We start from the raw sequence: 17,603 nt of genomic DNA, 5'->3' as shown, positions 1-17,603 counted from the left end.
ATAACGTGTCTTCGGTATTTTAGTGAACCTTTGAAATCCTAACAAGATATCGCACTGCGATGGGATCTGATCTGAATCAGTTCCGTCACCAGATTGATGAACATCAGATATCCTTAGTAGGCGCTAAAGCGACACGCGATGCGATCCTCATTCCTAAATGATCTGTACGAACTTGATCGGTACTCTGCTTAGCGAAATCACATTGATACGAACAGTTCACTAAAATACCGAAGACACGTTTTACATTTTCAAGTAGCATGGGGAATATTTCAATCATTTGGAAGACGTTGAGACCGACCAATAATCTTAAATTAAGTTACACTATAATAATATTATTAGTAATGAAATATTTATAATAAGTAAATGAAAATGTTCATTAACTCCATGACTCTTTAATAAAGTTATCATCCTAGAATGTCATGACCATAATCAATCACGAGTTACAATGTATAACTTACAACTTAGCTTCGTTGAGTGTTCAATCTTCAAATTTTCAACCGCTATAGAGTCCTCATGTTATAGGAGGGTACCGCTCTAGAGTCCTCATGTTATGGGATCTATAAGGGAGGGCCGCTCTACAGTCCTACTTCCGACCTTCACCGGCCTACAGTCCACCGCTCAACAGTCCACCGCTCTATTTTAGGATCGTACCCCTCTAAAGTCCTCATGTTGTGAGATCTATAAGGGCGGCCGCTCTAGAGTCCTACCCTGTCGATTTGACACCGCTCTACAGTCCTACTGCCGACCTTCACCGACCTACAGTCCTACGCTCAACAGTCCTCCGCTCAATAGTCCTACAGCCAAACCTACAAGTCGTAGAGTCCGGACCCTGAGATTGACATGCCCACAACTATGGTTAGGGTCCAATGTTTTTCATGACGTAACATCAGGAAGAAGAACTACTTACTATTATAGCTTATACACACAATCTAATGTTGATTGTTGTAAAGTTACAATTTATTGAATACTCTGCATCGATTATACTCATGACCAGCTCAACTAGCCCCAGTTATCCTGCCCACCTAATCACAAAAACTTCTTTAACGGTTATTCTAGATTCACACATTTTGAATTGTCCAGGAACTCAGTGTAAGACATATACCGTGTAACTTGTAAGTTATCTGTTTTGTTAAACTCAACATGATCGCGTAATTGTGTAAGTCAACGTTATTAATATTATTTACTACGCAGTACTGTTTAATAATTTAACCTGGGAGTGCCTAAAGGCTGCAAACTTGGCGAATTGTGTAGCTTAAGTGCGGTGTTTTTTGTCTCCAATTTCAAATAAAAAATCTAGGCAGGCGCGGAATCGACGTGTGTTATCCATGTCTTAACTCTTAAGTGCCCCTTGAGTGTCCCTTGAGTGTCCCTTGAGTGTCCACCGACTCATTGGCGAATTGCCAATATTTCTATCCCAAATCATCGACGGTCTCACGACGGTCCTAAATTAATTTTCAATTTGTCGAATGAACACACGAAATTGTTAAAGTGTTAACAAGTTATAAAAAATACGAAACTTTATAGGAAATGTCAATTATACGGAAATGTGCGTTAAAAGGTGCACCTAAAAGGTTGCTATGTCCAACTCCAAATCCAATCTCCATTATTAAACGTAACGTGTTCTGATGAAAATTCCATTGCTTTTAAATTCCTTTTATCAGGATAGGATTTTTGATGAAATGCTGAAAATGGGTGGTCTTCTATAGTCACATCTTCAAAGAAAATCTCACTCAGACTCTGAAAATTAACGCTTGATAAGTTCATTCTGTGTATAAGCTGATAAATTAATCAATCTTAATAATGATATCAAAGTTACATTTACAATACTGAAATTTCAAAACACCCGTATTTCTATTTCAATACTGGATTCAGGATTAAAATATTGAAATAAAAAGTAGAAACGTACCAGATCGGTGTTATCACAGCTGACCGGCATGTCAATATTGCAAGAAAATCCCAGCTTCCTTCTTATCAGTTGGGAAGTTTGTTTTCCAATGTATCGTAAATTTACCAACTCCTCGTCACAAGGTAAAGATCTCCTGATAATTAAAAGAAATTGTAAAGCTATTTGTTATCTGTATCAAGTGCAATGAAATATGATGATTGTGTCTGTTTTTATGACAATAAATCTGATTATAATACTCTTAGACAATTTCAGAAACCTCCAAATAAAGTGATATAGAATAGCTTACATTAGCTGAATACTTGGTGCTGGTGGGGAGAAGAATTCTCAGCAAGAGTTGCTGACAGTAAAAAAGGAGGATGTAGTAAGGACTGAAGAGTCATGTGACTGACTAGAGATGGATACTCCACCATATAAAGCTCTGATTGAGTCGGGGTCTCTGATCTCGCTTCCACCAATATACGGAGATTAGCAGGGGTGGGTACGTTGTCATCTACTTTTTCCCCCATGCCTTTGTGGTCATCTTGTAATGTTCTTCTGTCTAATACAACCTCGATCCAACCTTAAAATAATTTGACTGTTACTGCCAAATATTATGTACACAGCGCTAACGAAGTCAAAGTCATCACGCACATATGTATTATACAACATGTATCTAATTCATGTACTTACAACTTTACAAATAGTGTCTATCTATGAACAAATAGTTTCTGATGCAATAAGGCAAATAAGATTACTCACCCTCAGCAAGAGAAGCCACCCCATGAGGTTCAGATCCCAGAAGTGAGAAACGAGTTGAGGAGTCCTGGATGAAAGCTGTTGAGGGCATCGGGAAAAAGTTGCCTTGTGTTAGAAGTTTCCTTTTAAACTTGTGCTGCTGAATCGTGTGACCGTTAAGATCTGTGAAGATACTATCTCCACTCTTGATGTCAGTTTTGAATCTGATAGCCAAATCACCATAATCCTTTAAATCTGACATCATCTTCAGCTCCACAAACTGGCCCTCCAACCCTTACAGTAAAATAAGTCAAATCGAAAACATAAAATTTAAAGATTTCACTGAAGTTCACTGAATACTTAAGTCCAAATAAAACACAAACAAAAGTATAGGATACTGCAGAGAATGAGAGTAGCACAAAAAGAGTTTTGTCTCACCCGGGTGATGATACACTATGTAAGTAAGTACCAGTGTGCTCCCGCTAAGAAATTTGAGGGTAACAACTGCTTTATCTCGTATAGGTCCCTTTATAACGATAAACTCCGGTCTTGATGATTCTAATACTGTTGAATAACTAAGATTAAAGAAAATTTAAATAATTTTTGAACATACAGTTAATTTATGTAAGTTTCATGCACACTTACAGTTATACAACTGAACAGAAATGCTTATCTTTAAATTAAAATGTAGACTCAAATCTCGATTGTATACAATAACTTTGTTAATATATTTTAAATTCAGACTAACATATTTGAGAGGGATCACCACTAGGTAAAAACAGGTAAGCTCCACTTCTATCGGATTTGTACAGTAACACTTCTTGCTCTATAGCCACATTTATTCCTTCTTTCTGTATATTCTTCAATCGACCTGAAACGCGCTGACTGAATTCCATTACTTAAGATTCGCATATTTTTGAACTTAGCGTTGTTTGAATTCAACTATTTCTTGGGAAGTCCACAACGAAAAATTAAGGGCCGGAAAGCTTGTGGCCCGGAAAAGTAAAGGCCGATAATCTAAGTATTTTATTGCAGATAACGAATAAGGTTTATCTGCATGTCTAAAAGTATTACCTGTTAGACAGTCTAAGGTTATTACGAGCTTATCTCCTCCAATATCAATGTCCTCACACTCATCCCTCTGTATCTTCATTGTTACCTCGAAAGCAAGTTGTAGGGACATTAGTGTCTTGCCGTATAGAGTATCAGTATTATAAAGTGTTACCTCCGTTCTCCTTTCCTGCTTCTTGGCTGATTCTTCGGAATGTATCAATTTGAACCTTGAAAAGTTAAAAGCATAAGCATCAACACATACCTTTCACTGCATGATAGATAAAGCAGTTTCTAGTTAAAACTTTCGAGTCAAATCCAAAATAATAAGTTGTAACATGTTGAATAATGATTTATAACGTATAATTTACTGTTAATGCTAATAGGAAGTGTGTTTTATATAACTATATAATTGGGCCTGAAATATCTTCTTGTTTTCCGTTTTCAATTTAGAAAAGGTTAATTTTCAATGTTTTATCAATGTCAGATGCATTTAGCGATCAGCAATTATGATCGGCTCGTTCTAGTATTTAAAAACATTAGCTATACACCGATTGAATTAGTAACCACTCACTTATTGATACTGATATAAACTGATGGTAGCTCAGTCCAAAACACGATGAACTCTGAGTTGCGGACTATTCTACCATATTCAATAGATGGTTCAAACTGCTGAGGGACAATCTCACCTCCACTGCTTACAACCTGTGAGTAACACAATTTAATCATAAATTATAGATAAAACATCATTTACTGACTGGACTGGTAAAATGCGACCACTGCATACACTAAACTGTACGTTTGAGAACATAGGAATCCATTTTTGACTTGCCGTGAAATTAAGATTCGATTGAACTGCTATGACTTGAGCAGCAGACGTTTTCCTGGCAATCGTGTTGGCAATCACAATATCCGCTGGATCGATTAGGATTCGGTATTTCGAATAACGTGTAAGGCCACCTATCGATCGAGTAGAATGAAAATCTTTGCCGTCAATACCCAAGTTGTACATAATTTGTCGTATTGCTGTTATAGATAGCTCGTCACATTTGCTCACGGCTTTGCTTAACCTGGGCAATATATACCTGGGTTAAAGGTACATAAAGATCCATATTTGAAACAATCTTCTAACTTTATAGTAAACATTATGGATTAGTCAAAACGTTACCTGTACAACTACTTACATCTGGCCATAGTCAAGAACAACATTCTTCTTGGCAGTTCCGGTGATAGCGTCATGATGTTGAAAAAGAGACAGGGTATTCCTAACATCGGTAAGTTCCTTAACACCTTCCTTTGCTCTGTAAAAAGAGAATAAGATCTCAGTTCGCCGCAGGGACGACTCCAGAACTCTGTCTAGGTTCTTGTAGAATGGCCGAGAAGTATAGTAACCACTCCAGTACTGGTCCGATCTGTCGGCGTATGTGAAGAAGTCACCGCTGAGACTGGGGAATTTGACATTTGATTTCTTTATGTGGTCAAAGTAGTCACTGAGAGTACCCCATTTCACTTGAGTATTGAGCTCTGGATTGTTATTTATGTATTCCCGTATCATCTGCAAGTATTGTTGTCCATAAGTTTAATTTCATTCTCAAAGGATTCGATTAAGAAATACTAATTAAAAGTTTACTATCCATATTTTAACAATCCAATCAATCAACGTTTCAACTCAATTATGGAATTCGTGTTTATGACATGCTCATTGTGCATGGCTCAAATGAACAGCCTGCAGTATGTTTGAAGTAACGCATAGTAAATATCTAGCTATAAGTAAAGCGATGAGGACATTTATATTTTAGTACCGTATAGTTGCTGTAGACAGTTTCCAAGTGGTTTATGAAACGGTAGGAGAAATCACATCCGAGCTCGATGAACACTGCGTTAGAAGCATGTAAAGCTGCCTTCTTACGCCACTGATCTAATATCAACAATGATCTTTCTTTAACATTTTCAGGGGTTATAAAGACAATCGGTGGTCGTTCGGTGAGAAAATCCATTTTAGAATAATCATACTGTACGCAAACCTGTGTAAATACAAACAATTTATAATGATGAATGTACATTGCACAATAGTCTTTATCGAGACTATTAACCGGGTGGACACTGTGAAATATAGGCTGTAAAATGATTATTACAAAAAGAAACGGAGCAACAGTTAAAACTGTGATAGGCTGTAAAATGGTTTCTACAAAAAGAAACAGAGCACCAGTTAAAACTGATCAAATTTGAAAATTCTAACATTAGTATCCGGACCACAAGTATCGGAATCGCAATAACCATTAAAGGGGCCCATATGGGTCAAAATGTCTGTATCTTCATCGGAATCTGAAAAATGTCAATGATGATGTTAATTTCGAAATTCCGAGTTGCTGTAATAATTTAAAAACGAAAACGCTTGGTTTTAGCTCAACCATATCGTTTTTTGAAAATGTTTAGTTTAATTACCAAATATTTACCCCATGATTGACGCCATCTGAATTCTAGCTTCCTGTTCTCAGCTAAATGTTTCTTCAGCGTATAATGTACTCTCTGAAACACTCATGATCATAACAGCACTTTCAAATTCCTATTTTATGTATCCGGTAGATACATTGTTCAGTGACTCAACAAGCTGCCAATTGGCACAGCTTCGGCTGAACATCCACACTCTCTGGCTCGTTATATTTAATAAAAAGGCGGGTGCAACGAAATGTTCATACCTGAATGTGCATTGCGTCTAAGCCAAACATTTTGTTGACTTGTGCCATAACGGGGGACAAGCCGAACGGATCAATGGCCCACCCAGTTCTGGGTCTAGCATCAGGTAAGTTCTTCTTCAGCCATTCGTGGCCATCCAGCATCTGGTTTAAAAGTGCAAAGTAGTGGCTGTTTGCCTCATCTGCTTGAACCCAACCTCCCTGGACAAACTCAAATCTTCCTTCACGAGCAAGTCTCCCCATGTCATCCCTAACTTTTTTAGTTTGATCTTCCCACCACAATTTGAAAAAAGAGACCTGCAAATAGAATAAGTTAGTATAAACGGCTACAAACTAAGTTGGTCAGTGATGTACGGTAGTCAAATTTTGATCTGTCAACAAAATGGATCAATGTAGTACAACCATTATTGAACATTACTGAACTGTTTGGGTTAAAAACCTCAGCATAAATGTACTTGAAGTCTTGGTGGTCCATTGCCCACTGATATAGGTTTGTAAGTAGCGGTTTTACTTCAGTTTTGTAATACTTAGTGTATGTCTCCAGCCATCCTGTTTTGGTGAGTTAATTTATCAAAATCGAAAGAATAAGGTTTTCAAAAACAATTTTTGTCAGCCCATCGAAAGTTGTAAAAAATTTGAAATAAAATTAAACGAATACTAAAATTAATATAATACAGATATAAAATAATCAAATAGTGTTTTTATTTAAAAAATAAAAATAATGGCAAAAAAAGATGTATTTAACATTATCAAATAACAAAATAAAATGAAATAATAAACTTGCCTGGGTCGCAGTGGGAATGGGCTACCAAATATACCGTCAATTCATTAGTGAAAGGTAACGGTGCAACATTGATTTTGACTGAAAATAAGTTTAGTTTCAATCCCAATTGACCTACCCCACATAAAAGTTTGTGCTGGATGCAACCTTATTGCTGCGGAATCCGAAGATTATTAAAAGCTTGACCCCCTTCCCAAAGCTTGCATTGAAAGCTTTACATCAAAAAAATAAAAGTCTCTGTAGCGATTGCTTTTTGCTCTATTAAGTCCCGCTGTTTTTATAACTGATTTTATAATTATGTTATCTCTTCCCACACGATTTATCGTCAACAAAAATATATAACGAATAACCATTTTAAATATTTTATAAAAATTGGATAAACTACAGGGTGGGCCAAAAGTCAGTGTGCAAACGTTGGGTCTTATACCTCCGCCGTGTTTTATATTTGAGAGCTGTTGCTTTGCAGATGGCATATTGTACTTACTGGTTCGAGGATTCCGTCGTCAAAATTTGAAAATTCGAATATTTTAGACCACGCCCATTCAATATTAAAACACCTATATTGTTTTCTCTGAACATGCTGAACGCCTAATTTTTTTCAGAGACGGTAGATTATCAAATGTTGCATATGATCTGAAAACATGAGGCAAAACGGATTAGAAATGACGAAGTTATCAAGCATTTTGTGTATCTCGTTAACAAAATTGACTGGGTGAATTTGTGACACCGTGACACGACACCTTAATTGGGCACCCTTAACAATTCCCATAATGTTTAACGGGGTAGTTAACGGGGTTACCTTATCACGTGATTAGGTAAACCAATCACCTGATCACACGTAATGAATAAACTCGTTATGCTTCATATCTCGGTCATCTGAGAAGCTACAGTTCTAATTCTTTCAGGACAAACGTAATTCGAATGGCCGAACACAATTCAATAACATTTAGCTTGATCCGACTATCCAAACTATCAAATAAATGTGAAAATGAACCTCCATTTGAAAAAAATGAACGCGAATATTTTTCGAGTTGACAAATTCCTCGAACCAGTGGTGGTACTAAGTCATACCAGAAGGAAGTATTTCAATTGGGCACTCAGTGACTGAGCTATTAAGGCCAACGTTTGCACACTGACTTTTGGCCCACCCTGTATTAATTAATTAAAGACCATGCCCTACAACACAGCAGCTCTTTACAGACTAGTAACGAAATCAATATACAAACCATTTTCCTCAAGCTTGAATTCCAGGCTTTCAACTAAATCTGAAACCTGAAATGTGGAAGGAGAAGATCAGTCCACATCTATTTCTTGGCAACACTTTTTATCGACTTATTGTATAAAAATAAAGTTTATTTACATCTCATCTAGAGTATATGCCCCAACAACTGCATATCATTATTGACATGTTAAATGAATAGATGAAGGGCGGATCAGGTTTTATAACTTGAATAATATTATTTATAATGACTTTTAATTAACCTGCAAATCTGCACCATTATGATGTATATCCTTGCTAGGGGAACATCTTCTTTTAACGCTCTCTACTCTTCTCTTAATTACTTCTTCAGATAAGTTGGCATCTTGATTATGATTTAGTGTGTTCCTTTTCTGAATTAACGACTTATCCTTCTGAAATTAGATTGAATGGTAATCAATATTATGCTGCAGATTTATATCATAGCCGGTCACTACTCACTAGTTATTTTATCCCGAATTACAGCCAATAATTGCACTAAAAAACACAATCGCTATCTTTAGTTCACTTATGAAATGTCAAATTGTCAAAGTACTTGTTTAGTCATGCTTCTTTTTATAACTAATTCACAATATTAATAAGCAGAATTAACAAATAATTCTTTAAAGATGAGAGTAAGGAATAAGGAATAAGGAATAAGGAATAAGAAATAAGGAATAAGGAATAAGGAATAAGGAATGAGGAATAAGGAATAAGGAATAAGGAATAAGGAATAAGGAATAAGGAATAAGGAATAAGGAATAAGGAATAAGGAATAAGGAATAAGGAATAAGGAATAAGGAATAAGGAATAAGGAATAAGGAATAAGGAATAAGGAATAAGGAATAAGGAATAAGGAATAAGGAATAAGGAATAAGGAATAAGGAATAAGGAATAAGGAATAAGGAATAAGGAATAAGGAATAAGGAATAAGGAATAAGGAAAAGTTTCGGAGACTGTAGAGATTACTGCAGAACACTTACTGTTGTTTTGTAAACAGCTACGATCACTAAAATAATTCCAAAGATTCCCAAATTTTTAAGTAATCTTCTCCGCCTTCTGAATAATCTTATTGCCATAATATCTACTATTATCTCTAATGTGTCTATTTATGAGAATAGTTATTTTTATCAGTAAAATAATTGATTTATAGTTTAATAGAAATCCTGACACTCGAAACACAACTTAAATCAAATCTTGCAATCAAATGTATGCGAAAATGTCACTAACATAGAGACATCATTCGTTTTAATTGATAAGATACTGCATTGTAAGGCAAAACCCCCGCTATCAGAACGTAACAAATGCGTAGCAAATCAAACAAAATAGGAAAAAGAAAGTGAGCTGGCAATTTGAGCTATGAAATTCCAATTCAATATTAAAATAGAAAACGATGGCGGGTCGTAGCCACCGTATACCTTTTTATAATTTGTCTTCCTACTTCTACTGAAATTACGTATCATAACAGATCTCATTATGTATAGCTTAATTTGACCAAAACCCATAATCATGGGTAGAGTGTACCGCTGCCAGTGTCTCTCTTTTCCAAACAAAAGGAAATGATATTAATTTGAGGAACCGTCCGCTAATGCAAATTGATACCGAGAATGAAATCGGTCGCTCGCTTTTCCCATTCATTCACGGCTTACGAATTGTAATAAAGCTTATTAAATGGGAAAAGCGAGCGACCGATTTCATTCTCGGTATCAATTTGCATTAGCGGACGGTTCCTCAAATTAATATCATTTCCTTTTGTTTGGAAAAGAGAGACACTGGCAGCGGTACACTCTACCCATGATTATGGGTTTTGGTCAAATATCATCTCTTTTTGATTATAATGTCAGGATAATTTACACAATCGAAACTTCGTTAACAAGGAGGTAATTCCGACGATTTCGAAATTCTGCCTTTGAAAACGTTTCCTTGTGTTTAATTAGGTATATCTGTCGATAACCGACTGAATATGGCACTTTTTACTCATTCAAGTTGGCATTAAATTCATATATAATGCCATTTAAATATCGTGGAAAGCAGAATATATTCGAAATCACGAATGAGCAAAATTCTCACCTTTCGCACGTGCAAACTTTGAGCGGACGTTGCGTGCGCATACAATATTGAATCACCGTAAATTTTTGCATAGTGGTATTTAATATATGGTTTGATAAGCATGCAAAGTTTCAGAAGATTTCAAAAAGAACTTGGATCACAACGGGACTCCAAAGTTGATAAAAATCGTGAAAATCAAAATTTTTAGTGATTTTAGCTATTTTAAATAAATTTGGGCGTGTCCCCACGTGTGCAACTTTTCGATTTTTAACTTTAAAACTAGCCTATAACACAATTTACACCTTTAAGAAGCAAAATTGAGCTCCACACTCCAAGGGATGACCCAACACCAGAGAATACTAATTCACAACTTTTGTGTTTTTATAAAATTATTCTTCAAAAAAGCACTAACTTCAATAGCAAATATCTTTATGAAGGAGCAAGGTAGGAAACTATTCCGGTAGATTTTCGGAATTCTTGAACAATTATCTAAGGTGAAAATGTCCTCAGATTTTGAATAAAATTACTCCTTAATAGCGTAAAATCGATTTGAAAAGTTGTTACTTTGTCAAAAATCAAGTTTTTAAAACACTTAATTTGATGACGTCATCAAGTGATGATGATGACGTTAAATTATTTTTCAATACAATGTAAACTAAAGCTTAAACAATTATCTTTAAAACCTGTGGTTCGAGATGACTGTATCGTTTATACTTTCGAATCTACGGACACTTAAATGTAGGCTACAATTGACTGCAAAAAGCGTCTATATTATATATTATATATCTTCACGACAATCTGTTGTAAAACAGGGGTTCCAGAAAACCCACTTCACGATACTCCTGAAACATGAAATTTTTTTTACAGTCGATTTGGACAAGGTCTAGACGCCCTGCAAAGTTTCAGATCTCTAACTCAATTTTAACATGGTTTTTAAGGCACCTGAATATGGCGATTTTGGGTTTTTTACCTAATTTCGTATAACATGCTGGCGCGTATTTTGCGCAAATTTCTTAAAAACCTCCATATAACTATTTCTTATTCCTGTCATCTTTAACATTGAATTAGAATGTTTTGAACTTAAATGTACCTGCTGATCTACTTTCGATGAGTCTTAATGCCTGGAAATCAATAAAGGGGATATAATAGTATAGGGGGTAAATAGTATTGTGAATATAAGGGCGACGGTAATGCTTGCCAGCATTGTGATCATATACCCTGATACATATTTCCAACAAATTACTTAATAAGTGGACTCGATTGTCAAATCTATAACCTTATAACAAAGGTCATCTAGCTTAATTGATTCAAAAGGGAGAAAATAAATTCCTCTGTAACACAAAACGAATCCCGAACAAAGTAAATGAGTTTAAGGAGGGGAACCACGTCTCTGAGAAGTAAAATACCTTTGTACACGTCATAAGCTTTCTCAGTGTAACATAACAACTAATTTGCAATTCTATCTTGTCATATCTTCATATCAACATCCTATAATGAGAAACAGGAGCATCACTAATGATTATGTGATCCATTTATCCGAGATGCGCTGCTGGACCTAGTTGCGTCCAATATAGATCAAGCTACCTATACCATCAACCATGGGAAGATGACGAATCGGAATCAATTGAGCAACTGCTTGATCAGATAACGCGACAATTGCGTATAATCCTGTTTTATGAGCTTAAGATGAGATAGAGATATAGACTTAGAGCCAAGTTATGTAGGTAGATTGGCTCATGCCATGGGTCAAGTGATCTCAATAGTGATTTGTTGTTGGCTTAGGCTTGTTTACTTTGCTTTTAAATTATATTTCTAAGTGGAAACCTTCAACCATTTACCATATCGCTTACTTGCAGGGATAGTATGGGTCGATCAAAACCATTTCATAGTGATTCCAATGCCTAATATAATACCTTCGCTGTTTCGTGCCCGCGCGTTCCCTCCAGCAAGAGCTGTCGCGTCGGGAATTATCGCGCTCAGCACTCAGTAGCGAAGGTATTATAGTATTATAGTACCAGCTCGACCAAAATTCGTGAACAGGACCATAAATGCCGATTCGTCTCTTAGGACCGCTGCTAGTAGTCCGTTGCTGGATGCTAATAGGACTGCTAGCAGCGGTCCTAAAAGACTGATATCCTTACGTTGGTTGTACGTACCGAACATATGGAAGTTGGCCATATAAATGAGTACTTGATAACGAGGACTGACGAAAGACATTATCATTGTAGTCGACGGACTCAAGGGGTTGTATTATACTTATAGAAAAAGGTTCTGCCATGCAAAGGATGATATTATTAGAATTTTATCTATTTACTTTTAGGCCTTATATTTTTTTGTTATTAACAATAACAATGGAAGAGAAGAAAAAAACAGACTTAAAATGAAATTAAAAGCAGTGAATGAATGGGAAAAACGAGCGACCGATTTCATTCTCGGTATCATTTTGCATTTGCAGACGGTCATTCAAATTAATATCATCTACTTTTGTTTGGGAAAGAGAGACACTGGCAGCGGTTCACTCTACCCATGATTATGGGTTTCGGTCAAATAACATCCCGAAAAGTTTGAAGCTCTATCGTGGTGTAAAAACAAAACGGCTATTACACGGCAACCGGCTTGACTGGCCTTTACGGGGCGCTCCCTGGTCAACGGATAGGGCGACTAGAGCTAAATGAACCTGTATTAAACCAGGTCTAAAACTTAATGGACTGCTCCCGATAAACGAGGAGTAAGGAACGATATATTTAGGTTTTAACTTTTTAAACGAGATATGTACTGGTAAATTAGTGACCACTCCCGATGAACGAGGAATTAACACTAAAAGCTAAAATGGACTGCTCCCGATGAACGAGGAGTTAATAAATAAACGTAACTGTATAAAACGAGTTACGGGTGCACCTGTCTAAAACAAGATACAATCTTAATATTTAAACTCCCGGTAAACGAGGAGATGAGAATTCAGCAACTCGCGGTAGTGGCTGCACGTAGCTCTGACAGTGAACTGCGATTCCCGATGTGATGACTCAGTCTCTTTAAAAACAAGAAAGGTGGAAGGCTGACGGGGTCTGTATATTAAACAAGACTAAGATTTAGACATTTAGTGTATTGTACCAAATAAAACGCTCTCGCAACGGTCGAAAACTTATAATTCAAAACCTGACGAAGGTAACACGACATCTGTCCGACAGCGACATCTGTCCGACAGCACTATTTTTGTGTATTTGAAGTGATATCTCAAATTTGGCACATAGAAATTTATCCAAACTTGCACAAGTTATTTGTCTTAAAGCTATCTTACTATCTAGAAAGTTTCAAGAAAATCGTATCGTTGGATTTCCAGATATATGCTATGGAACCACTGAAACAACCGAATTGGATATATTTTTTGTGTTTAAGGTAATATCTTAAACTTGGCACATAGAAACTCGCTCAAACTTACACAGATTATTCGTCCTATAACCAGCATACTTTGTGGACAGTTTTAAGAAAATCGTAGGGTAGGATCCGACATAAACTATTGTCCAAATAACCTATTTTCTGAGTCGGACAGATGTCGCTGTCGGACAGATGTCGCCCAATCCCCGACGAATACTCGGTTACATTTACAGAAGTGCCTTCTCTCCCAAAACCCTTATCTCTTAACAAAAGGGCACTTAAAAATTTGATAAATAAACAAAAGGCCGGAAGAACTATAGATAAGAAGGTAAATGTACGAATATGAAATAGAAACAAGATAAAATTAAAATAAAGACGTGGCAAAAAAAACGGTGAATTAAAATATTAAAATGTGAAATAAATCCTACACTTACTTACCTAAACTTGATAAGGTCTCCTCAATCATTCGAATGGCCTGCATCAATGTCTGGATCTCCTGTAAATGTTACTGCGTCTTCCAGGACACAGGTTCGCCAATTCTTTCTTGGCCGCCCACGTGATCTTCGGCCGTGAGCAGGTATCCAGTCAAGTAGATACTTTGGTAGCCTGGTGTCCGGCATTCTAGAAATATGTCCAAACCAGCGAAGACGGTTGGCACTGATGTAGGTTATAACCGGGTTTATTCTTGCCCGCTCCAACACTTGAACATTGCTCGTCTGCGGTGGTCGGTGGAACCACTTAATTCGAAGGATTCTCCTCAAACAGTTTTGATGGAAAACTTCGAAGCGATGTAGTTGCTTCGAAGTAGTGTTCCAGACTTCGCTTCCATAAAGTAATATTGTTAGAACCGCTGCAACATATATCCGTATTTTGGTGTTAGTTTGGATATTGCGATTCTTCCAAATATTACCGAGCTGATTGAATGCTCCTGAGGCTTTCTGGATCCGTGCAGACAAGTCCCGGTCAATAGTCCCATCACTTGATATAATCGACCCAAGGTATAAGTGAAGTTGCTGACTTGCTGGATAGCCGTGTCTCCTACTGTAATGTCCACCGTTGATGCTTCAGTATACGGCCTCTGTGATGTATTCGATGTATCCGATGGCCATAACCTCTGTTTTCTTCGCATTGATTCTGAGGCCAGCCTGAGCCGCATACTTGCATAAAAAATCCTACAATGAGGATTACAAAACTACACCAATCGTGCTTAGTATAGATTTTCAAACTTTCAAAGCACGAAGGGCGAATGTTATTTTCGACATTTCAAAAAAGCCGAATGTTATACAATATTTGACCAAAACCCAGAATTGGGTAGATAAGAGAGGACTGCTGCCAGTGTCTCTCTTTCCCAAACAAAAGTATAAATAACATTAATTTGAATAACCGTCCGTAAATGTAAAATGACAAACGATTATCGTTTGGCATTTTACATTTACGGACAGTCAACTAAGAAACGATTCTGAGAATGAAATTGGTCGCTCGCTTTCCCATTCATTTACAATCGTAATAGATTAAGAATAAGATTAAGAAGAACTATCCGAAAGCAGCTGTACTCGGCAAGAACGATTCAATAAACATAAGCTAATTTGTAATTGGACACTAACTATACCGTCCTTATCCCAAAATACTAGGTATCGACCCGAAAGCAACCCAAAGAGATTTTTACAGCATGTGATTGATGTAATTAATCGAAACTTATTACAATTCGTGAGTATATTTTTATAGTATAGAATGTATAAGAGCCATGGTCGTGATTGCCAGCACTGTGATGTTATACAGACAATGTCACACATTCGCCCTAAAACATTCCAGAAAATTGGTTACACAAAAGGGCCAATGTTAACGTTAAGGGGTCATTATCTCGAAAACTTTTTAACATTCGCCTTTTTAAAAAAACCACGACGATACATGATTTTACAATTTTAAGTTATGTGAACCGAATTTTAAAAGCATGTGACTTTATATTTGATCACGTATATTTAAAAATAGAATTTGAAATAAAAAGTAGGAATTAGAAACGTACCAAAATGGTTTTATCACAACCGACTGGCATGTCAACATATCATGGTCAATATCACACAAATCCCAACTTCCTTAATATGAGATGAAAATTTTGGAAAAAGGATATGAGATTGTTAAAAAGTGATGAAAATACGAAGCTATATCATGTATCATATATGGGAAATGCAAATTATACGAAAATATTCGTAAAAAGCTGTGCACACTAAAAGATTTCTACCTTACCGGACTTTATAATTATATTTGAACAGACATTAATTGGACCGGACGCTGGAAGTGAAGGTTCTAGCTTTCATTTTAAATAAAGTCTGTCCAAGTCAACAATTTTTCCCAAAAGAATTTTAATTTTGGTCAATTTCATAGTTGTACAACTAGCTCGTACCTGTGTACCAGGTGAAAAGAGATTTTTACTGCTAAACATGAGAGATACTCGAATCTAACCTGTCGAGTTTTATTACTAATTGTTTTTCTTGGGTGAACTTAATATTATTTGTCTACTTGAACTGAATTGTGAATTGTAAATCATTTTATTATTTTACGCATACCACATATTCCAAAATTGTTATTGCTTAACGATCGTTTAAACGATCGTTTTTTTGCTGTATTAGAAATTGATAGAAGAATTATTTGCTAAAGCATTAAAATGACGGAAAAACGCCAAAAAAGATGAAACAATTTCGGATTTTGAATGGTTTTAAAAATTATGTCCGTTGACGCAATGTTCGGTCAAGTAACATTCTGTCTAGGCATGTTCTGTAAAACCGTAAGGAATTGAATAAAGATTAAAGAATTATAAGGAATGCCAGATTTGGAAACAAAACTCAACAGTAAAGCACTAACCGTTGTTTTGTAAAAACCCAAAATCATCATGTCAGGATTCAGGAGGATTTTTATATAGGTCGGCGCGGGCTTCTTCGTAGCACTTGCTTCGGGCGCCATAATATTTTGAGAAAAAAGCAGCGCACGCTACTTCGAAGAAATTTAGACCAGTAACATTGAACATCCGTCAAGAGGATTCCAAAGATTCCCAAATAACAAATAAGTTTCTCCGCCTTCTGAATATTCTCATTGCCTTATCCAAACATTTTAATAATTGACAAATTTATGGGGAATCGGTCACGAGGGCGGAAGTCGCGAGGACGGAGGTCGCTAGGACGGAAGACCCAAGTTTATCCAATTTTGATAAACTTAAAGCTTTATATTTGTGCTCAGGATATTAGTAGCTACACTGTACACGTTAAGCACCCCAAAGCAAATCAGGGTGAAATCCCCTTAAAAGTACCCTCTAAAAAACGGATCGCATAATCTCATGAGTACAAACTAAACCGCAAAAAGAGTCTTCAGGCGAAGATTCAAACAAAAGGAGCTACTTCAGTTTTGCTGTTACTGTTGGAGTAAAAAAGATTATTACTGAAAGTTTTGAGTGTGCTACTAATACTATATAAGAGGTTGATTTAAGATTTTAGAGGAAGGGAGCTGAAGAAGCTGGCGAGGGAAAATTGGGAGGAAGCCCACTGTTTTAGGTGGATCTACCTGTTGGAGTGGAAGTTGGAGTATGGTATGATTTTATGGTATTCCTGGTGCGGTGCAACTACATTGTAGCTGTAGGGAAATTGATCGTGCGACGTGCATGGTGTAACCGCGGCGAAATTTAGACTCGTGCGACGTGCTAATAATAATATTCGCAGGTTATTTTACTTAATTGGTCGATGAAGCAGTAAAATAAGAATTTAACTCGGTTACCGGACTTATTAGTAGAGGCTCTTACGGGCAAAA

General features: G+C 36.4%; 1 protein-coding gene across 1 annotated transcript; it reads right to left on the bottom strand.

Moving 5' to 3' along the window:
- Positions 1 to 1,107: 1,107 nt before the first annotated feature.
- On the bottom strand, positions 1,108 to 9,753 carry LOC134812108 (alpha-mannosidase 2x-like). Its single transcript, XM_063819297.1, has 19 exons — positions 9,368 to 9,753; positions 8,630 to 8,779; positions 8,374 to 8,419; positions 7,151 to 7,228; positions 6,806 to 6,915; positions 6,370 to 6,663; positions 6,127 to 6,199; positions 5,910 to 5,995; positions 5,473 to 5,694; positions 4,855 to 5,225; positions 4,503 to 4,740; positions 4,245 to 4,375; positions 3,695 to 3,900; positions 3,369 to 3,491; positions 3,059 to 3,184; positions 2,645 to 2,914; positions 2,193 to 2,465; positions 1,907 to 2,039; positions 1,108 to 1,737 (listed from the first exon to the last, which is right to left on the bottom strand). The coding sequence occupies exons 1-17, from the start codon at positions 9,461 to 9,463 to the stop codon at positions 2,194 to 2,196; spliced, it is 2,892 nt and encodes a 963-aa protein (XP_063675367.1). The 5' UTR covers positions 9,464 to 9,753; the 3' UTR covers positions 1,108 to 1,737; positions 1,907 to 2,039; position 2,193.
- Between the last annotated feature and the right edge of the window lie 7,850 nt (positions 9,754 to 17,603).

This window comes from Bolinopsis microptera, chromosome 3 (assembly GCF_026151205.1).
Source record: "Bolinopsis microptera isolate Bmic1 chromosome 3, MBARI_Bmic_1.0, whole genome shotgun sequence".
Lineage (NCBI taxonomy): Eukaryota > Metazoa > Ctenophora > Tentaculata > Lobata > Bolinopsidae > Bolinopsis > Bolinopsis microptera.
The sequence above is the reverse complement of the archived record's forward strand: the minus strand, read 5'-3'. Positions and strand labels throughout refer to the sequence as shown.